Genomic DNA, 22,687 nt, shown 5'->3' with positions numbered 1-22,687 from the left:
TGTCACGATCTGGATTTCAGTTTAGACTGTCCTGACGGTTCTCTGTTGCAGGGTCAAAAATATAAAAAAACATTGGTAAGTATTGGTTGTATATCTACTGTATATTATTCGGGTCCCTGATGCCAATGTATGTTTTGCTCAAGATTTGCTACATAACGATATACTGATATGATGTCTACTTTGGACCTTGCTCTGTAAGAAGCGACATAGCTTTTCGAACCTGCTCAGTAAGCACTAGGGAGGGAGAAACTTATTTATTATGCATTCCGTGCGAACATGAAACAGTTACTCAGCTACTGTTTAGTTGTTAAAGTTTTTTTGTTTGAATAGGATTTGCGGTTAAGGCAGATCCCTACCTGTCTCATTAAAACATAGAAATTTACATACCTCTCTAAGAGTATAGTTATTAGAGAGAGGTTCGACATACATCAAATTCTAAGGCTTCGAGCCTAACACAATTCACCCTTCAAAGTTCAACATTACAATCGAAGTACAATACTTTATTTTGTAAATTGTTTAACTAAAGCAAGGTGATCCTTCAAAATATGCCTTTGGGTTTTCTCAAAGTCTCGGAAAAAGCTGCAACAATGCAAGCAAATGTCATTCCCATTGAGTCATTCCAAACCTCCTTAATGTATCCATCAAAATGCTTAACTTTTTTTCTTGCCAAAGAAGAAGCTATGTTCAACATAGCGATGATAGGATCATCAATTCCACCTGGAGAACAATGAATCTACTTTCTAGCTTTCTTTGGTTTCTCAATAGTCCTCCAATTTGTTTAGTTGTTAAGTTAGAATTGAAAAGCTGTAAACATAGTTGGTTTATTTCTTATTCAGATTGGACCTGAATCATGAATGGATGCAGTAGGATATACGATGGTTTGACTTGCTAATATTATGCAGTTGATTAATCTGAAGATGACTTTCTAACATGAAATTTCTGTTCTTCAATGTTATTTCCATGGAATCGCAACACTTTCCAAAGCGTCAATGCTTTTTTCCTTAGTTTTTTAGCGCAGCACCCAAACAAATTTTCTTCTTCTTTTTTAATAGAGTTGCATGCTGAATGTTTTGTATCACAGAGATGAAACAAGTGCTGGTTAAAAACTTAAAATGCAAAAGTATCTCGTTGTTTGTGAAGTCTGTTGTCACTTCGTTAGTCCGGTATTTGACTCTTACCACTTGTTTAGGGTCTAACGTCTAATATGTCTAATTTTTTAGTTCCAGACTATATGCAAGATTTCAAGTATTCAGCACAAGTTTAATTCTATGATGAGCTGTGGCCCCGATTCTTGACCTGATAGGATAGTATTGTGGGTTCCCAATTAGTCCACTGCCGGAAGAGGGTGTGAAATAGCGTTGTCCAAATTTAAGCTCTAAATGTTGTATTGGTTGTTGATAATAAATTTTAGGGTGAACTAGTATTACCCCCCACTAGATGAGCCAATTAGATTTCCCCCACTAGATGGGAAATTACGGTTTCTTCCCTAAATACACACAAAATTTTTCGGTCAACCCACTTTGACTTTTTTTTTTTGTGTGTATTTAGGGGGGAGACCCAAATTTCTCATCTAGTGGGGGGAAATCCTAATTGGCTCATCTAGTGGGGGGATAATACTAGTTAACCCTAAATTTTATGGTTGCAGTAAAAACTAAACTAATGGCAAAACCTATTACATTCAGGTAGAGATTACATCATAAGAACGGCGCTGAAAAACATAAATTTAAGGGTAAATCTAGGGTGCGCAGGAGAGAGAAAGTTCTAAATGCTCATTCATGCGTACCCATACATCATGCGCACTGAAGAAGACATGCTCTAAATTTAAGTTGCAAGTTGCAAAACGCGTATAAGCAAGAAGCTGGAAATTTGCTGGAACTTGCAATGCCATACATAGGTCGTGGACTCGAATACAAAAGAAACCGAGCATGAAACAACCCATGTTTGGCGTGCCGTGTGCTTTTAGTAGGTCCACAATTCCCATTAAGTTTGCATTCCTTGAGCTCTTATGAAGTTCTGAATTCTTGCCAAGCGATAAGAATCCAGGTTTTGGTCGTCATCATGACAGGACAAAACTAATCATTCCGAACACCAGAGCTATGTTTCAACTGGGCATCCGAGCATGTATCCGAATTAAGGAAAGGGCTGACCAAGTAAACTTTTGGTCATCCTACATCTTTAGTATAAAGAATGGTGATTCCATCGGGCATTCATCAAATTGGATTGGGCAATTCCTCAAAAAATAAGCAATTTTACAAATTTATTATATTACAAGTTTGCTATCAAAGCCCAGGCCCAACAACCAATTCAACCGGTCTTGCCAAAATGAATCCTCCGGGCCGTTTCTGTATACACTCAAACGACGTGACCATATCGTTTGAGTATACGGTCACGTCGTTTGAGTGTACACTCAACGACATGTACACTCAAACGACTTGGCCATATCGTTTGAGTGCCATATGGTCACGTCGTTTGAGTGTTAGTTTGAGTAACACTCAAACTACATGGCTTAGTCGTTTGAGTGTATACTCAAACGATATGGACAAGTCATTTGAGTGTTACTCACACTAGCACTCAAACTACGTGACTATATCGTTTGAGTGTATACTCAAACGATATGGCTAAGTCATTTGAGTGTATACCAAAATGACGTGGCCATATCGTTTGAGTATACACTCAAACGACTTGGCCATATCGTTTGAGTATGATCACGTCATTTGAGTGTTAGTTTGTGTAACAAAACGATATAACAAACGGTATACACTCAAACGACTTGACCATATCGTTTGAGTATACACTCAAACGATATGGTCACGTAGTTTGAGTATACACTCAAACGACGTGGACATGTCGTTTCAGTGTATATTCAAACGACGTGGCCATATCATTTGTGTGTGCATTTTAGATTTGGCTAATCATTTGGTATCACATGCAAGCAGTATGGCTGGGTTGTTTAGGGCTTATATGGGGTGATATGGTGAAGTCGTTTGAACATAAACACCAATTACACTTTTCTTATACATAAACACTAACATTTTTCTTATAATACAAATAATTAATCGATCATAAGTGTATAATAATTTATTTAAACAATTATGTGCAAAATTGAATTAGTAATGATCAATTATCAACACATTCCAATTGAATAAGGAAAATTGAAATCCGATTTAAAAAATTGGGTTAGAAACAACACAATTACACCAACACAACTACATATACTCTGCACTCTTTATCTGTTATGACATAGTATATTTATAATCAAGTTAAAACATGTAATCAAACATGCTAAAATCTAAAATAATAATTTATTTTATATCTAAACTTGTTATTATTTTTTTTTTCAATTGTGAATCATAAACTAGTTTGGGGTTTGGAGTTCGTTCAGGGTTTAAGGTTTAGAAATTTCGTACTAACATATTTCACTTAATTATTTGAAATAATAATTTGTTTTATATCTAAACTTGTTATTTTTTTTTATTTTATTTTTAAAATTGTGAATCATAAACTAGGTTGGGGGTTTGGGGTTTAGGGTTTAGGTTTAAGGTTTACAAATTTCGTACAAACATATTTTACTTAATTATTCAAAATAATAATTTGTTTTCTATCTAAACTTATTATTTTTTATTTTCTTTTTCAAATTTTGAATCATAAACTAGTTTGGGGGTTTGGGGTTTGGGTTTAGGGTTTAAGGTTCAGGGTTTACAAATTTTGTACCGACATAAATTTTTTTTAATTTCAAACATATTTCACTCAATTATCCAAATCTAAAATAATAATTTGTTTTATATCTAAACTTTTTATTTTCCATTTTTTTTTATTCAATTGTGAATAATAAACTAGTTTGGGGTTTAGGGTTTAAAGTTTAGGGTTTACAAACATATTTCACTCAATTATTCAAAATATATCAAAATTTCAAATATATATAGAATACTCATTACTCCTCCTTTGCTCTTTTTTTCATCAAAATCCTTACTCCTTACATATAATACTCATGTTTCTCTACATACTCAAGTTTCTTTACATATTAGAATACTCAAGTTTCTCTAAATGGAACATGAAGATGAAGAAGAAGCATTTGAGGTAATGTTTAAGGTGCAACAACAAATTAGAGAAGGATAAAATAGAAGATATGTTGAAAGTGAAGAAGTGGAACAAAATGTTGAAGGTCAAGGTGAAGAATTTGAAGAATTTGAAGATGCGACTAGTTGAGCAAATGAGATGCCGAGAAATTGTCGACGACAAAGTGCAAACCTAAATAATGAGGTAACACTTGATTAAAATGAATACAAAATACTTGATTGATTGAATGAATGAATAGATGCAAAACACTTAAATGAATGCAAAACCCGAGCCCAAACGACATGGCTAGGTTGTTTGGGAACACTATAGAACGACATGGATCTGTCGTTTGGGAACACTATAGAACGACATGGCTGGGTTGTTTGGGGATACTATAGAACTACATGTCCGGGTCGTTTGGGGACACTATAGAACTACATGGCTGGGTCGTTTGGACCCTTTATAAAACTACATGGTTGGGTCGTTTGGATTAAATTTAGTTAAAAGTTCATTTTTTTTTGACTTTGAAACTAAATGCAAATTGTTTGGGACTCTTGTTTTATTCTTTTATATATAGAATTCTTTGTCGCTATCCGGGAACCGATCCTCTGCAAACTTGAATGATGTGGATTGTTAACCAATTTTAAATGATACAACAAATTTTTTTACTATGGAAGATGTATGATTGAGTAGGCATTGATTTTATTTAATTTTTTTTTCTAAATGTAATTTTATTAGTGTATTAATAATAGTTGTTGTTTTTTATGTGTTTAGGTCTTTCATACACGAAGCGAGGCAATCGGTTGGGCAACTGCTAGAGGAAGACAAGTTAATGTTGTTGTGGTCATTGAAAAGTCAGAGTGTGCCAAGGGAAATCGAGTAGCAAGATTGAATTTGGCTTGCGAGTGCTTGGGTGTGTATCGGTCACACAAGAAAGAAGGCGAAGGAAGGGCTAATAAGAGAATGTCGGGAACTAAGAAATCGGGATGTCCATTTAAGTTAAAAGGTGTTTTCTAACGCGGCACTGTCGATAGTTGGAAAATAGAAGTTAGAAATGGTATTCACAACCATGTATTGGCGAAGACCCTTGAAGGACATGCATTTGCTACTCGTCTGACCGTTCCAGAGTTCGAGTACTTGTCAGAGATGAGTAAGTGTGGAATGAATCCTAAACAAATTTTGGATTCCATCAAGAATAGATATCATGAAAACATATCTAGTATATCCCAAGTCTACACTGCAAGGTAGAAAGTGAGGAAATTGGATATGAACGGTCTCACACAATTATAGAGATTGTGTGAGTTGTTAGCAAAAAAATATTATTTTGAGGAGTTGAGACAAGATGAGAATACCGAGGAGATAACGGGGTTGTTATGGGCCCATCCAAAAGGTGTTAAGTTGGCTCGGACTTTTCCAACAGTTTTCATGTTAGACGCTACCTACAAAACTAACAGGTATATATCGGTGGCCTTTCGTACAGTTTGTTGGGGTGAATTCAACGTGGAAGTCTTTCACCGTGTGTCAGGTGCTGCTTCAGTCTGAAATAACAGTCGACTATGAGTGGGCTCTGTGTCATTTTAGTGGCTTGCTTGGTGACATAAGCCCATCCATGATTGTGTCTGACAGGGACTTGGCCCTAATGAGTGCCGCTGACAAAGTTTTCCCTCTACGCACACAAGCATCTATGTAGATGGCATATCGCGACGTGCGTCCTTTCAAAATGTTACAATATTTTTCCAACTACAGAACTTATAGAAGGGCCTAGTTCTCGTGGAACACTGTAGTCAAATCGAAGATAGAGGTTATTTTCCAGCGATAGATGAGATGCTTTGGAAAAATATTACAGGGTTGAGTATTCCAATTTTGTTAGTTATTTGCGAGAGACTTGGTTTCCTCACATGGATCGATTCGTATGTTGTTGGACTGACCAACACATTCACTTTGGGAGTACAACGACCAATAGAGTTGAAAAGTCTCATGCTCAGGTGAAGCGTGTACTAGGAAATACAAACTATCATGATTTTTTGAGTATGTTTAGCTTAATCCACCCGATTTTAGAGATCCAGATGTCCGAGATTAGAGCTACCTTCGAGAGAAGTATGATTGCAACTCAACACCACCACCGGATTCCTTTGTTTCATGAACTTAGAGGCCTTGTCTCACGCAAGGGTTTGGACTTGCTATTTGAAGAAATAGATACCCGCGTAAAGCGTGTTAAAGATGGAGAGATAAGGTGTTGGTGCTATTTCCGCACGAGCTATGGACTGCCATGTGCTCATGAATTAATTGAGTTTGAAGAGCAAGAGCGGTCCATCCCTTTGACTGCTATCGACCCCTTTTGGAAAATATTGTCTGCTTTTCCCAATATGTCAGTGGGTGTTGGTCCCGATGTTACACCTTCGATGGACTTGTTCATGAATAGGTTTGCAATGGTTTCTGAAGAAGAGCAGAGAGTTATGATTAGGAATCTTATGGAGATTGCCGTACCAGAAAGTACATGGCTAGTACCGCCTCGTGAGGAAGCAAAACCAAAGGTCGGCCGAAAGTAGCTACAGCAGAAAGCTTCCAACTGGAGATGAGAACTCTTCAAAGCGAGATCCATCTCATTTTGAACATTCTCAACGTGACCATTAGGAGTGGCTCTCGTCACAACCAAACACTACGCCCACCCAAAACACCCACACCACATCAAGAAAGAAGTCTTCTCTAAAAATACCAACCCAAAACACCCACACCACACCAACAAATAAGCCTTCTCCAAAAACACCAAAAACAACCACACCAAGAAATAAGCCTTCTCTAAAAACACAAAAAACAACCACACCATGAAATGTGAGAGATGGGTTAGACTTTGGAAAGACGAGGGGTCCTAAGGATTATGGGTTGGATATTCCTGAAGAAATGCATAAATACATTGTTATAGTCCATGACCCTGTTGGTGATGGCAACTGCGGTTATAGAGCTTTCTGCATTGCATTAGGAAAAAGTCAAGAAGAATGGCCACAGATAAGAAGGGAGTTGTACGAAGAGCTTACTGACAACCTCCCCCTTTATTGTACTTTGTACAATCAAAGTGAGGTTTTTTATGCGATGAAGGAAATCCTACATGAAGAAGGTTACACACCCTTAAATAAGTGGATGAGCATGCCCTTTGCTGGATATTTATTTGCTTCAAGATTTAATGTTGTCCTCCTGCATTTAGGAGCTCGTCAGTGCTTCCTTCTCATGCCGCTGAGAACCCAAGCAAATCCTGAGAGAGTGACCCAAGTGTTGGGTAGTGCACATGTTGGTGGAAATCATTTTGTCAATGTTGAACTTATTGAAGATTGTCCGGTTCCTCTAGTAATGCACCAATGGCTTAGAGCTCGATATGATATTGCTGAAAGTTAGAATTTGGCCTTGACAGATTTGGACAACATCGTCCAAAGTCACAGTCATCTCCCCAACTGGCATATGGAAGGTGTTGGTCTCCGGATGCCATCTCTCCACAAACGCAGAGATCAATGGTGGATCCATATGCTCATGATAACCTTCCACGAGATCAAACAACCCAGTCCTTCTCAACTGTTGGGCAAATCTCGGAGACCTTTCACATTCATTCTTGAAATCCCATTGGGATAACTTCGCTAAGTGCAGAACACACTTCAATGCTCCGCGATCCTCCTGAAACAACCGAGCACGCATTAGATATATATGAGCAGAAACAAAAGATTTTGTAAAAGAAAATCAAAGTACCCAAGAAAAACAAAATATTACCCTTCTCTCCCAAATATTGCGAACGGCATGCACCGTATAGTCATACAACAACTCTGACTCATACGGGCCACCCCCATACACACCTCTTTGAAACTCCAAATCATCATTGGATTTTATTACGAAATCCAATACCGGAGGTGCTTCTTCCACTGGTGGTACGTCTTCTACCTCATATTCTTCCACATTATCATCCTGCTCATCCTCCTGCTCATCCCCCTCCTCATCATCCTCCTCACTCTCCTCTTCCACTATACTTTTCTCTTTGTCCATATTTACATCTAAACCTACATTGTTATCACTATCTTCACTCGATAAATCAACTTCAGGAACCTCTTTTTCCAAATGGTCCCCCCTACGCACTGATGCCATTAAGCCCTCTGCTCTTTGTCTCTTTCTTCCAACTGCGTCACCACTAGAGGAACCGCCACCAAACAATTTTTTCACACCCTTGAATGTAGTTTTTGCTATATTCTTCACATTCTTTGATCGAGGACCCATCGCTACAAAGAAAAATAAAACAAGTATTAGTAAACCATATTTAAAGAAACAATGTACAAAGAAAAACACTAGAAAAGGGAGATCATCCCAGTTGTAAAACTAATATACTTATAAGCTTGCTATGATAACTCCAAGTATATATGAAGAAATAGAATGAGGCATAAAAAATTATTTTGGATATCCAATGGCAGAGAAATAACAAGATTTTAACAATACTCAACTTAAAACTTTTTTTTCTCTCTCTTTTATTCCTTTGTTATGATCATCATCTATCTCAAATTGACACTCTTGAAATCTATGCCATCATTTGTAACATTGATTAGAAACACTGCTTAGACATAGCAAATTAACTCAACTTAAAGTAAACTGACTCGACCATCACCGGGTATTACTAAATTAACACAAACCAAGCTCCAATCTTTCTAAGTTTATCTAAACAAATCACATTTCAACTCAACATAGAACAAAAAACATAAAAAAAGGTTCACAAGAAGATGCAACAAAAGAAATGTGTATAACCATATAACAAAAATCAAAATCTATAGAAAATGGAGGTAAACATATATCATCCTCATCAATGTAAACGGTTCACCTTCTTCATTACATAAAAACATTAGATACTCCATTTACCATGCTGTCGGCGACATTTCTACGGACCACAAAGAGTGTCCTCCTTTAAACAAAAACTAGAAGTAAGAAATAAGATGGTTCTTGTTCTGTTTATTAAGAACTCTAATAAAATAGAGAAATAAAAAAAACTATACTGCCTGGCTCCAACCTGTTTGTCGTTTCTCTACTCTACTTCTTTCATGTCAATGTACACAACTACATTGTGCCCCTCCTTTCATTAACAAAAGGGTGCTCAGAAAATACCTCGTTTCGTCCAAAAACAAATGTTTGAACCACTGTAGAGTGGTGAGTAACCAAACCAAGCCAACCCCACATTTTTTTTTTATTCTTCTCCTTTTGGGCTTTTGTTTTGTTTTTTTACCTTGGAATAACTCAATTTAAAGTAAACTGACAGTGTATGTAAACTGAGATTGTGGATTCGATTTCTTAGTAGAGCATTTAGCTCAATCAAGGGCTGCAGAGTGCAGACATTCTATTTAGAACTTATTTACATGAAAAGAGAATTGGAAACATAAGGGTACTTGAAAAGTATACTTAACAATATGTGACAACAATAACCCGACCAAGTTTCTTTTTTCAAATTATACTCAACTTCACATGTCACAATGACACTTATTATTGAGGACATAACAGTCATGATACACTTACAAAAGAAAAGGAAAACTACGTGCTGCTAGTTACCAACACACAGGAATAAAAAGACTAACAAACGAGCTCTTTTGTTGTTCTTTAAACAATCATGTAAGAGGAGGACAAATGAAGCCAGGTGGAGGGGTCTTCCCACAAGTAATAAGAGCTTGAAGAGCAAGGGGAATGAAGATATTAAGGTTGAGAAGCTTAAGCCTTAGTGTGGTGCAAAGATAGACAGCTGCTTCAAGTTCTAACAATCCTCCAAGAACTAGACAGCAAACGTTCTCAACTGGATCCCCTAAACCAATGTGAATCAATCCTCCAAGAACATCAACACAAGCTCCTAACTTAAGAGCGTTTATAGGGCAAGTCGGGTAAGATTGTGATATGTGCCTTGGAGAGTGTAGTACCTATGAAGCCGTTTTCACTATTTCCCCTAAATCTTATCACTATGCTCAATGCCTTCTCTTCTTCTCTATCATATCACAAAATATAGCAGCTTTTGTGAGCATCATACACGCCATGCTCTATCACATCACAATATATTTTCTTTTGAGTTCAAAGCACCAACACTTCTAGTTATCTCTCGTCTTTTATGCAACTTTGTTCATTTTAGGTCTAACCACTTATTAGGTACCAACTTTAAAGAGTTTCCTTGTGACATCTGTTATCTCTCAAATCAATACACCAATATCCAATAGTACTGGGAATGATGTTTAAAGGGCACCTTATCATATTGATCTCTCCTATGTAACTAAAATTTGAAACATACCATAGAATTCTAGAGTCTCTTATTGGAGGCTAAGGAAGTTCTAGTCTACCAATTCATTGTAAGATTCTCCTCCATAAAACATATACTAAACCGAAAGCAACATTATACTCATATCTGACCTGCGAAGATAACAACCTATTCAAGTCTTCTTGCTCCTTCTCGATATGAATACGAGCATCACCATATACAGACACAGCTTTAACTAGAATGTTATCATTAACATTCTCACTTCCATATCTACTACAATCCTCAGATAAACTTCAAAACCTTAGAATACGAATACTCCACGCCATTTTCATTTAAAAACTTCTCAAGTCACTACACCAGAATTTGTGATTTGCGACGGTCAAGTCTGTCGTTTTTTCTGATTTGCGATGGGTTTTAGTGTCCCAGGTTCCCGTCGTTAATTGCCCTGTCGTTAATATTTGCGACGGGAAATTCCGTCGTAAATGGAATTAGAAGACGACTAAAATACCCGTCACAAGGTCGTCGCAAAGACAAAAGACAGCCTTAGCCGTCGTTGTTTAAAAAAAATATTTAAAAAAAAAATATGCAAGCCAAATGACCTGCAACTGCTAGAGTGGCTAATTCAACTGCTAGATAACTATGAATATACATTTAAAAATCACATGGTAACTCCATTGCATAAGTAGTATTATTTGCTAAGTGGTTCTTTCAATAAATAATTTAAATGAACAAATGAATTAAAATAAAAAAACTATTAACTAAACTTTATAACAAACTATAGGCTTTAGTTTTCCATCACTTGCACCATGCATATTCTCGATAAGCCCATTATTCAGAACATAAGGAGCCTGCACCGACAAAAGTTTTTTTAACAAAATATAACTTGATTTTAGAATCTAAAACTAGGACATATATAATAAACAAAAATTGTTATCTAAGGGAGCAATACATGAGTTCATCAGATTTGAAGACGCAAAAAGCTAGAATATAGTTTATTCTTTAGACAATTCTAAGTATGAAGTAAAACAGTCTTCTTCCTGTCAATACAATACACACATAGCTGCATACACTTTAACATGCATTATAACCTTATAAAATAATAAATAGACTAGCCCTTTAATAAACCTAACTTCAGTAAATCCTTTGGCTTATATGATACCAGAGGCATAGGGTTAGAATCCCGTCAACATCAATAAGTTACTATGTAAAAAAAAATGTATAACCTTAGTTATACCGAAATACAAGAAAAGATGACTTACTTGGATCAGTTAAAACAATCAGTCCATCTACTCTGAGTGGTTGTGTAGGTACATGGCTGAAAATACATGGCTTACTAGATAGTTTGGTGTGTAGCATGGGCAACAATCTTTATATACATTGCTACATAATCAACCTGAAAACGAAGTAATATATTTCAACTTAGTGAGGGCTATTTCACCATAAAAAGGTACATATCCATGCAATAAAAAATGATGTAAAGGTTCCTCAACCCTTTTGCTATCCATTATACTACTCTAAACTACAAACCGACCCATCTAGAAATCAAGTCCATCAATTTAGGATTAACTAAACCATGTTGTAATATCCAACTTGGTGATAACCTTAATTCATTCTCTCCGGCCATAATAGAAAGTCCAAGAAAAAGAAGATGAGTGGACAACCCTTATTCAAAAACCAACAAACAAATTCAACTTCAAACGATTAAAATGCTAACAAGCTAAAATACTTCATTGAAATAAAAGGTTCACAACTAAAATTAAAGATCAGAAAAATTAAATCATCACAACCAACAATAATATTGAATTCAAAAGAAAAGTGGGAAATATGGAGAGTAGTCTAGGTACGTTATGTACTTTTCCTCCCATTGTTTGTTTCATTCAAAGATATCTTACTTAACTATTTAATGGAGTGGATCAGTGGAATATATTCAAAGCTCAAGCCAGCAAGTAATTCAATTATGGCACCTCAATTATAATTCAAGACAAATATTGGAAAGCTACTACACTACACACACTAATGGAAACCATTGAATACTACTCTTCCTCATGTAATTGAACCTCCCCCTTTATTATCCATAGTATAACTATGATACCTACCTGGAGGTATAAACACTACAATCTAAAAATAATATAAAACTTACTTGTATACTTCTCACTTGAATTTTTTCTTATTCCAATCAAGTCTCTTAAAGATAATATTCTCATTAAACTTCAATCCTTTCTTGATTTACTTCTCAAAGATAAAAAAAAAAAAAAAATGATGGCATGTACTAGTAAGAAACCAAATGACACTTCTTAAAAACATAACAGATAACATAGTCACTAACCTTGTATCAAACAACAAGCCAGGTACTTCCAACGATGAGTGCCACACTTTGCATTGTCAGTCCAATCTTCAAGTTCCACCACAAACACAAAACACTAGAAAAGCATGAAGCCCTTGTCAACGAATTACTTTCCCAAGTGTTCAATGCATAAGCCACTAAAGAATATAGGGTAGCACAATATGAAATTAAAGTAACTATATTAGATCATTCATTTCATCTAAAAATACAAAAAATAAATTATAACAGCACCTAGACTGACGGTTCCTACAAACAGTAAAAGGAGTGCACACTATTATCACAAAGGAAGATAAGTTTTTGTAGCAAAATGGATCATGGAAAAAGCCAAGGGTCATTCTCGAAGTTATTTTTCGAATGCAAACTAAAGAACATGCACTTATCATTCACAGCTTCACCTTCACGCCCTATACTCTCCTACACCAAAAAGAGCACTGCCCAAAAGCTTCAAAGCTCTAAAATATGTAGGACAAAGTATTTCAGCCTCTCTGTAATGCTCACAAGCACTTAAAACCATACAGTCCGTTTTGAGCGCAATCCCAAGATTAACATGAAACTGAGGTTGCAAGGGCAAAGTAAGTATGAAACTTCTTAAATGTCCAAAAGTGAATGAAGTTTGGCATTTACCATGGGAGAAAATTGAATGATCAGAGATAGTAAGTGCAGAATCACAGATGATTTTAACCTTGGCAAAGATCAACTCTCCAAAAGCGGATCCCGACAAAAATATTTTTCTCAATCGCCTCCCAAAATTCCCTAGACACAAGGACATGTATCCGCCAATATAAAAATATTCAGGTATAATATATTTGCCACACTTCTTCGACCGAGGATACCTCAAACAAAATTGAGTGCACGTTAATTAAAGACCACAAGGCCTTGCTCTATGGGGATATGCACAACATAAACTATTCAAGATGAAGACTACTTAACTTCCCGCTGGGTTATACTTAAATCATATATCGACCTTAAACTCGCTAAGGCTCACGAGCCTCTCAATCCACCAATTCAAAATGCACCGCATCGTGCCATATGTGTCCATAAAAATGCAACCATTGCAAATCAAATGCCTTGAAGTGTTGGTTTTATTTTCCTCGCTTTGATGATGAATTCGTAAGTGCGCTGCGCCAACCAACAAAGTCTTCGAGCAAAAGATTAGGAAGGGGAGGCCCAATTTCCATTGCATGGGCTTGAACTCATTAGCACGATAGATAGTACTCGACTACTTTCGTCGGTTTAAGTGGACCGCAAAAGAATGGGTATTTCGTCATAAAATTTCAACCGGCCATATTTTTCTACTTTATTTAGATTTACTTTTTCAACTTTGACCGTTTCAATTTTCGAAAGTACCAACAAAATTGCATGCAAAGGCTAATTGCCAAATGGTAAAATCTGAAACCCAATCCAACAGTTTAGTTTTCTTCATTTCAACTCTTTAAATTGAGGACAAAGACCTCAAACATCACTCACTCAACTCTCAAACTCTAGTCTTTTTTCTCTCGTGAAGCAATTAAACAAGCTAACTGAAGTTCTTTCAAAGAAACATTCTCAATGGCATCCACAAGAACTCTAGTTTCTTCATTAGTGTTTGTGTTTCTTTTCTTGTTTAGCTTCTCGTAAGCTAGGGAGTTTTAGTTGGAGGCAAAACAGATTCATGGAAGATCCCATCCTCTCCATCGAGTCACCGAACGAATGGTCTAAAGCATCTCGCTTTTAATATTGGCGACACCATCGGTACTAGCTAACAACTATCTTCAAATCCCACTTTATTATCTCCTACTCATTTCTTGAGATATGCTTTCATATTGTTCTTTCTTTCTCTAATACTTATGCTTTTCTCTGCTTTTACGGTTTGGAAGTATGACTCAAAGAATGATTCAGTGTTTCAAGTAACAAAAGTGATTACGCCAACCGCAATGTATCAAGCCCCATTGCTCAATACAATGATGGGAACACTATGGTGAAACTTGAGAAGCCATGGCCATACTACTTTATCGATGGAGCAAAGGGACATTGTGAGAAAGGCCGAAGATTATTGTTGTGGTCATTATGCCAAGAACTAAGTCCTTGGGAGCTATCTCTCCAAAGACCTTCTCCATCGAATTCTCTAGTGGTCCTACAATTAAACCAGACTAGCGGTGTTTCTGGTTTAAAATGTGGCCTGATGATGGTGGTGTTGGGGAGTTTGTTGGGGATGGTTTTGGTCTGAAACAATGACTGAAAGAGAGGGTTTTAAGGGAGGGAATATTCTTTATTTATCTTTTGTCATCAGGTGCTTCATATAATAGACCACAAATCAGCACAATAGACCACAAAAAGGAAAGGCAAACAAAACTAAGTTATACTATTTGTCATAATTTCAAACTTTACAAACCCAAGTTTCTAAGTTTTAGAAACATATCAAACCCAAATCAATTTTAGCAGAGAAAACATGAGAATCAACTCACCTAAATCAAGTCTAGTCAAAATCAAGGCAAGGCAATCAAGGTAAGGCAAGTCTAAGTTATCCTATTTGGTATACAGGTGTTCACACCTCTAGCAAGGCAATCAAGTGTTTATAAGATATTATGAATTATCAAATCTAAGGTAGACAACAACTCCAACAATGATTATTATGAGGCCTATCAAGATAAAAAATGTAGCATCGATTAAAACGAACAAAAATTGGTACTCTATAGTCTAAATTGAAACTTAAAGTACCAATGCAAATGTATCGTCGGATAAAATGAGAACTACAATTTCAAAATTTGAACATAAGACCAGAACAGACATTAAGGCACAATTAAACAAGCCTCATGAAAGATAACTAAATACATATGGTAATCAGATACCTAATGGTCGTAGAAGAAGAACGAACGACGCCTCCGACTACTGCCATAAGCAAACAAATACACAAAATATATTAACTACATGAACACGATGAGAAAATGAGTATATATTTAACCATCAAAACACTACTAACCTGCCATGACCAGAGCTCCCCTTAGGGGGCATACGGGAACTGAAAAACTCGACATCATTGTCATCAACTCTATACTCCGCAATATCTACAAATGTCACAGAACCCTCGTCAGAATTCGAAGGATCATGATGAAGTATGAACAAGATGGAATCAATTGGGCAGTTGGGTTGCGAAAAGATCATCTGTGACACCATCCCTGCGAGTATCACATTTTTACAGTTTATCACTTACCCACTACAAGTTCACACATAAATCAAACATTCAAATGTCTTAAAACTTTACAACATCGCCCTACCATCCTTTGTTTCAATATCAAGGATTAACATCTAATCAAACCAGTGGTTTCCCAATAAAATAACTAGCTTACAATCGGTGATGTTGAAATCCCCAATTTTAAAAACCTAGAAAATTGAAAACCCCCACTTTAATTAAACCAAAAAACGAAATTGAATTAACATAAAAAGGCATGCTTAAGCAAAGAGAAAAGAGGGTGATGGAGAGAAACCTGACGACCTTCGATCTCTTTAATCCAAAGTAAGTGAAAGATGCCTCAATGAAGTCGTGCAAACAAGAAGGAAAAAAATCTGTATCTAACAGTAGGAAGTGAAGAGAATAAAAGAAAAAGTGGAGTGAGTTCGAGGAAGAAGAAGCGCAAGACAAGGGTTTCTGGAGCTAGGACCGAATTGAAGAAGGCAAAATGTTAGTTTTGATTTTAGAAGGCAAATAGGGTTCAATTGAATGGCTTAATTTACATCAAAGAAGATTAGAGATACTTTTGCCCGTCCTAAATTTAGGACAAAAGAATAAGTCGTTTATTATTCGAGCTAAAGCCTTGCGACGGGTTTTTTCATTTTTGGGACTCAAAAGCCCGTTTTAAATTTAAGACAAGGAATAATGTCTCGATAGTTCGTCCTATTTCAGCAAATCTGGTGTAGTGAGTACTATCTTAACATTTTCAGGATCATCACTCTCACATTTAATCTCATAACTAATACTGAAATCATATTGCGTTTCGTCCAACTCCAACTTCAACCCATTCTAGTCATACACACCTCTAACATTCCTAAACCCACCTAAACAAACAAACTCCATCTCTCCACCTCCACTAAAAAACTCCTCCCTAACTCTTTTGAACAACAACAAAATTTAACAACAACAAATTTAACAACAACGAAATGCAACAAATAAACACCAAGCTCAACGAAATTCAACAAATAAACAGATACAAAAATCAAAAGGGACAAAGCAAGCAAAAGTTCTTACCTTCAAATTAGAAATGAATGCAAGATATTGAATTGTATTTTTTGCTTCAATGGCGAAATTTCAAGCTTTCACCGCTCTCTCAACTTTCAATTTTGCTAAAACTCGAATGTGGTGATTGGTTTGTCCAAACAGGAATTAAAACGGTGAGAAACTCGAATTGTTGGACAAACTCGAATGGTTTTAATTAGATTTTTGATTTGTGGTAATTCAATCGGGCACTCGAAGGTTTGCACTCGAATTTGAGGTTTTTTAACGGTGAGAAACTCAAATTGTTGGACAAACTCGAATGGTTTTAATTAGATTTTTGATTTGTGGTAATTCAACTCGAAGGTTTGCACTCGAATTGAAACTTGAATTTGGAGTTTTTTCGTTAGGGTTTCGAAAGGTTTGCGTGAGAGAGATGACCGATTAGAATAGGTTTTCCTGTTCAATTTAGTGGGGGTGTAATGGGCTTTTGTTTGGGCTTTTGTTTGGGCTTGGGCTGAAGGCTGCCCAATCTAATTTTAGTGGCGCCCAATATAGACCCCAAAGAATTTCAGCAGGCCTTCAGCCACAATCACATTGTGAAAACATAATGGGTAGATTCGTGTGTAATGGCTGGAAATTCATCTATTACACTGCCAATTACATAAATGTCCAATACCCAACCACAGCTTTTTGGCATCCATCAGAACTAATAATTTTAACGAAAATTTTGGTTGCCCATACAACTTGGTTAAAATCACCAATCCCACGCTGCATAAGCCAATATTTCAATTTCATTACGAAGCAAACTATTTCAAATTTATTGAACCATTACAAGGATTAAGAGTAGGCGTTTGGACTTTTATTTATTAGGACATCTCCAATGGGGGTATAAAATTGCACCTCTACCTAGGCTTTATGTAGGTGCCATTAGGATTTTACACCTCTAATTATATACTATTGTATAGCCTATAAATATCCACACTCTATATTCTCCAATGAATGTAAAAAAAAAAAGATTTTAAACTCGGACGTCCTTTCTTTAATTTAAACTAGGACGTCACTTAAAATGACGTTCGAGATTAAAAAATTACTTTAGAATTAGAAAAAGATATTACTTAAAGTGTGACATCCAATTTTTTTTTTTTTTTTTGTTCGGACGTTGATTAAAATGTCGCCTAACCTATTTATCAACTGATAGTGAGATGGACAACTCCCCACCTCCTCTATCAACTAATACTCTATTATCTACGGTATACCATATCTATTGGAAATTTTTTTTGATATTTAGGAGTGTAAACTTTACACTATACTGTTTACACCCTCCATTGGAGATGCCCTTAGCTCCATGGAATGTAATGTTGTTGATTGAATCAAATGATAAGATTAAATGGTGTGGGGTGTACAAGGAAAATTATCTGGTACGTCAGTGTATACATTCTTGTCTGGTGAACTACATAGAGGGGACAGTTCAAGAACTAACTATAAAACTATTCGAAGCATTTGGAAACTGAAGGTGAATGCAGGTACACAGTTATTCAACTGGAAGCTTTATCTATTGTTAGGGTGTTCCTAACACTGAAGTTCCACTGAAATGTATCTTTTCATCAACCGTCAGAAAGAGCTTGAGACTGAAGACTATTTGTTTCTGAGATGTGAATGGTCAAGAGCCTTCGGGTTTGGATCAGGGTTGGCATTGAGAGAGAATGGATGGATCATGAGAAAGCTGAGCAAGAGAAGATTGGCCTAAGAATTATTTTGATGAAACAGCAACATTGGTAGAGGGACAAGCAGTGAGCTAATTGGAGCAGTATATAGGAGAGCTACGGTGCAGAACTCTCTGAAGGCTGAATGCATGGAAATTTCTCTGCCTGAGCAGAGTTTAAGTTCAAATTCTGACATTCTGGAAATGATTCAATAAAAAAGGTACAAAGTTTGCCTCATAAGCGCATCTTTAGCAGTGATATCAACCTAGCCTCAAACACCAAATTCTCCAAAATTTGGTGTTTTTTCAACTTCAGGAAAACTACATATTGATGAAAACACCAAACCAAACACCAAATCGACCAATATTTGATTCCAGGTTTGGTGCTGTATCAAATCACTCACACGGTTTTGCCAAAACCACGCGGTTTTGCTAACACCGCGTGGGCTTGGACTTCTAATTGGGCTTATATGACGCAGTTTTACCAAAGATTGGGAAAAAAAAAAAAGAAAAAAATTTATGTGCGATACATGACGCGGTTTTCTCAAAACCGCGTGGTCTTAGGCCTGTTAGTTGGGCTTTAGTGGCGCGGTTTTGCCAAAACTGCGTTGGCTATACAGCACGGTTTTGGCAAAACCGCGTAGTTTTTTTTGTTGCTCCTAAAGTTGCTTGGTGTTTTTTTGGTTGCTCTGCTAAAAATGCTCTAAAGGACTTTCTGCTTTATCTGTAGAAGATAAAATTCCCACAAACTTCTTGGGTAAGCCTAAGAGTTGTGTATGTGATTGGCTCTAAAAGGAGGCAGACCACCGCATAAATAAGAAACAAGCAGGAAACTACACTAAACTTAACATAATATGTTCTTCCATAAGGTACTTGTAGGCATTAAACCTCATAAATTCAGTTCTCTGAACGATGCCGACACAAATGGCATTAAAGACACTGCCACATGTTTAAACTATTGACATCAAACTCAACTTCAATACATCGCTCTTGCAGTATGCCAGATCAAATTTGTACACCGAAACTTCAATCTAATTGATCAACTACCTCTTAAGTATCCACACATTGTGATTGCAAATATTGCTGGAGTGCCAGTCCGGGACAGATGTTTTGAACTGTATGACAGTACCTGAAAAGAGAGTTTCAAGAAACATTAGATTGATTCTAAAAAACCCAGAAAGTCTTTTAGGAGCCAAAGCAAAAACTTGTCATACATGTACTGACTTGTACCTGACATATTCAAGCATTCCATAAGAACGAAACTGTTTCTCAAGCTGTGAAATCATAAAGCATACTGGCACAAAAAACGTTAGTCCCAAGTACACGATGATAAAAGCTGAAAGGAAATGGTTGGGAAAAAAATGTGTTGAAGAAACTACATAAACAAATCAAGACGAACATCAGACAGATGGAATGGAACTCGATAAGATGGGAGAAAGATCATTACAACCTGAGAATGCAACATTAAATCATAGAGTACGACAACCAATAATCTCTCATGCACTCCTAAAGTACCACTTTCACCTAGCACAAAACAAGACTGTTGCACTCACAAGTTATAATGATCTATCCTCTCATCTAGTTCAAAGTAATTATGCCCATCAATGTTGTCATCATATGTTCAGAAAAGAATCAAAGAAGAACATTATTAAAGATGGTGTGAAATATTTGACCCTCGCAAAATCACAAAGATAACACAATTCCTTTCATTTTGAAAATCTTATCCGGCCGAATAAGAGTTACACCTTTTTAACATTAATTTCAGGCTGATTTAAGGAAATAATTATAGTTCAATTCTTAAGAAAAAAGAGTAGCAAACAAGAAGCATTGAACCACTAAATAAAATGAACATCAAATAAATATATTTGAATTTTATAAAATGAGCGAAAAGATCATTAAAACTGGAGAGTGCAACATTAAATCAGAACAGCAAACACACATGCATCAACCAATAAAATGTTCCATTAAAATTAAAACAGAATACTAAAGAAGCACAACATGTTTGGATGTCCAAAAGATAACCTGAATAATATCCACATGATCTATCCTCTCATCTACATATAGAGTAATTATGCCCAACCCAAATTTCATCATATATCCAAATGTCCAGTTAAAATTAACCGAGTGTAAACACGCAAGTAGATATTCAAAGCAGCTTTATATAGTATAAAATGACATAATTGGAAATTCATTATTGAACTTTTATACACCCCGATAATAGATTTAACAATCATAGAACACATATCCACAAAAACAAAACAAATCGACCGTTTCAAACAGAACAAATAACCGATATAAATACACTTTATAAGAAGAAACAAGAGTCATAAATAGAAAGACCAAATGATCATCATACACTCAAGTACTAACACCCTACACTATCATCTACTCCAACTCATTATAACGTCCATGATTATTATCTTATCATCATAAGTTCAACACAATTTAAACATCACAATACAATAATATAAGGACACTAAGTTGCAGAAATCTAATCCCCAACAACAATTAATTAAAAGTCTAAACAAGCGAAAAAGTTAAAAAAACATAATGAACATCAGACCAGATGGATAAAAACTTGACCTTCCGGAGTGTACAACATAAAGACATTCGTACACACAAATTATAATGATCTGTCCTCTCACCCATTCCAAGTAATAATTTTCACATTCTCATTGTCATCATATGTTTAATCCAAGCCAACATTTCAAGAATTTAGTAAGAATTGGTAAAAACAAGCGAAAATTACAGATCAAGTAAAAGATTATAATGTTTAGTGTAAACAAGTAGGATTTTACAGATCTAGTAAAAAAGTGTGAGATTGGGGTGTCACGTTTTGCATGATCAGATCAGACATCTAATAAGTCAAAATCAACTGATTTTTAAGACACTAGACAAAACAATTTTAAAGGTAACAAGAAAATAATGAACAAAATTATGGGATGACTCAAAACCCTATTGGATGCGAAATTGGGTGTTGGGGCTATTTGCTGGTCCTCTCTTATTTATAGACCGAGTGAAGAGTGTAGTAGGTTGGCTTTTTAAGTATGGGCACGAGTCCAAATTAAACCGGGATTGGGTGAAATAAATTCCAAAGTTTTGGAATAGGGTTGGCACATTAACGATTTCGTATTGGGCTCAATGGGCTGGGTGTGAAGGGTGCCAGTTGGTCAAAGAACAAAATGCTGTTTCGGAATATCTACTGACACACTGAAAAATGTATGAAAATCGACATGAAGTTGATGAAATGAATCAAATCAATCAATGATACAAATCAGAGCATTTTGATGGGGAGAATAAAAAGCTACATTTTACAATTGGTGATCACGCAGGGGCTAGTGAAAAGTTAGAGATGTACAATGAAGGTGAATATATTCTCATACTATGGAATAATGTATTATCAATTTAGCTCACGCTCTTTGTGTTTTATACTTTTTATCAACTATAAATTTATGCATTTTGTGTGGTTCTAGGATGCATGGACGCAGATTATCAAAAAAAAAAAGATAAAGGATGCATGGATCATTGAACCAAGGCCCAAAATATCGATATCGATCAATATATCGGTGTACCCAAAAACCGATATATATCGGATATATCTATTATTTTGGTGACTATTCTAAACTATTTAAAATATTGAAAATATCGGACATATAATATCGGAAATATATTGGAAATATATTGAAAATATCGGATTTATATTAAAAAAATAGTCAAAAAGTCAACCGATATATATCATAAATATCGGATATATCGATTATATCAGCGATATAAAGTTTTATATCCAAAATTCCGATATATATCGGAAAAAAAGGTTCTATATTCAGTGGATATATATCGAAATATCGATGTCGGTGTACCAATATACCAATATATATCGGCAATATATCGGATATATCGGAGATATTTTGGTCCATGCATTGAACAACTTTAATTATTTGATCCCTTCTTCTAGAAACTAAACATCAAGTAAAAATATTTATCGTACAAGTTTTCGTTGCTTAAAAACAAAACTTCAGCTTTCATGTCAGCCCACGTCCAGGAGATGTCTCGTTCTATAAATCTTAATTTTGGAAATGCCACTTACCATCGTTAAAAGCTTCACAAAATCAAAATGTTCAGCATTTCGGCATTCATTATTTG

General features: G+C 35.9%; 2 protein-coding genes across 6 annotated transcripts; both read right to left on the bottom strand.

Annotated features, from left to right (window-relative positions):
• Positions 1-7,395: 7,395 nt before the first annotated feature.
• LOC147509482 (uncharacterized) lies at positions 7,396-8,310 on the bottom strand. Its single transcript, XM_086597828.1, has 2 exons — positions 7,813-8,310; positions 7,396-7,719 (listed from the first exon to the last, which is right to left on the bottom strand). The coding sequence occupies exons 1-2, from the start codon at positions 8,308-8,310 to the stop codon at positions 7,396-7,398; spliced, it is 822 nt and encodes a 273-aa protein (XP_086453954.1).
• Positions 8,311-11,225: 2,915 nt separating this feature from the next.
• LOC147509481 (uncharacterized) lies at positions 11,226-21,603 on the bottom strand. Of its 5 annotated transcripts, XM_086601757.1 has the most exons (7): positions 19,995-21,566; positions 19,759-19,838; positions 19,592-19,673; positions 15,613-15,808; positions 15,482-15,521; positions 12,636-12,729; positions 11,226-11,702 (listed from the first exon to the last, which is right to left on the bottom strand). In XM_086601757.1, the coding sequence occupies exons 2-5, from the start codon at positions 19,828-19,830 to the stop codon at positions 15,482-15,484; spliced, it is 390 nt and encodes a 129-aa protein (XP_086457883.1). In that variant the 5' UTR covers positions 19,831-19,838; positions 19,995-21,566; the 3' UTR covers positions 11,226-11,702; positions 12,636-12,729. The 5 variants fall into 5 exon arrangements, 2 of the variants coding, with proteins under 2 accessions (XP_086457883.1, XP_086457885.1); XM_086601759.1 differs by having other exon boundaries at positions 11,238-11,702; positions 15,613-15,697; positions 19,759-21,564; XR_015218503.1 differs by having other exon boundaries at positions 11,471-11,702; positions 15,613-15,697; positions 19,775-21,562.
• Positions 21,604-22,687: the final 1,084 nt, after the last annotated feature.

The sequence above is a fragment of the Coptis chinensis genome, chromosome 3 (genome assembly GCF_015680905.1).
Source record: "Coptis chinensis isolate HL-2020 chromosome 3, ASM1568090v1, whole genome shotgun sequence".
NCBI classification, from domain to species: Eukaryota; Viridiplantae; Streptophyta; class Magnoliopsida; order Ranunculales; family Ranunculaceae; genus Coptis; species Coptis chinensis.
The sequence above is the reverse complement of the archived record's forward strand: the minus strand, read 5'-3'. Positions and strand labels throughout refer to the sequence as shown.

Coding starts and splice junctions, on each gene's coding strand:
- LOC147509481 (XM_086601757.1), bottom strand. CDS start 19,830: ATGATTTCACAGCTTGAGAAACAGTTTCGTTCTTATGGAATGCTTGAA. Junction 15,809..19,591: donor AATGTGTGGATACTTAAGAG/GTAGTTGATCAA, acceptor TGATACTCGCAG/GGATGGTGTCACAGATGATC. Junction 15,522..15,612: donor GGGAGCTCTGGTCATGGCAG/GTTAGTAGTGTT, acceptor TGCTTATGGCAG/TAGTCGGAGGCGTCGTTCGT.
- LOC147509482 (XM_086597828.1), bottom strand. CDS start 8,310: ATGGGTCCTCGATCAAAGAATGTGAAGAATATAGCAAAAACTACATTC. Junction 7,720..7,812: donor GCAATATTTGGGAGAGAAGG/GTAATATTTTGT, acceptor CGGTTGTTTCAG/GAGGATCGCGGAGCATTGAA.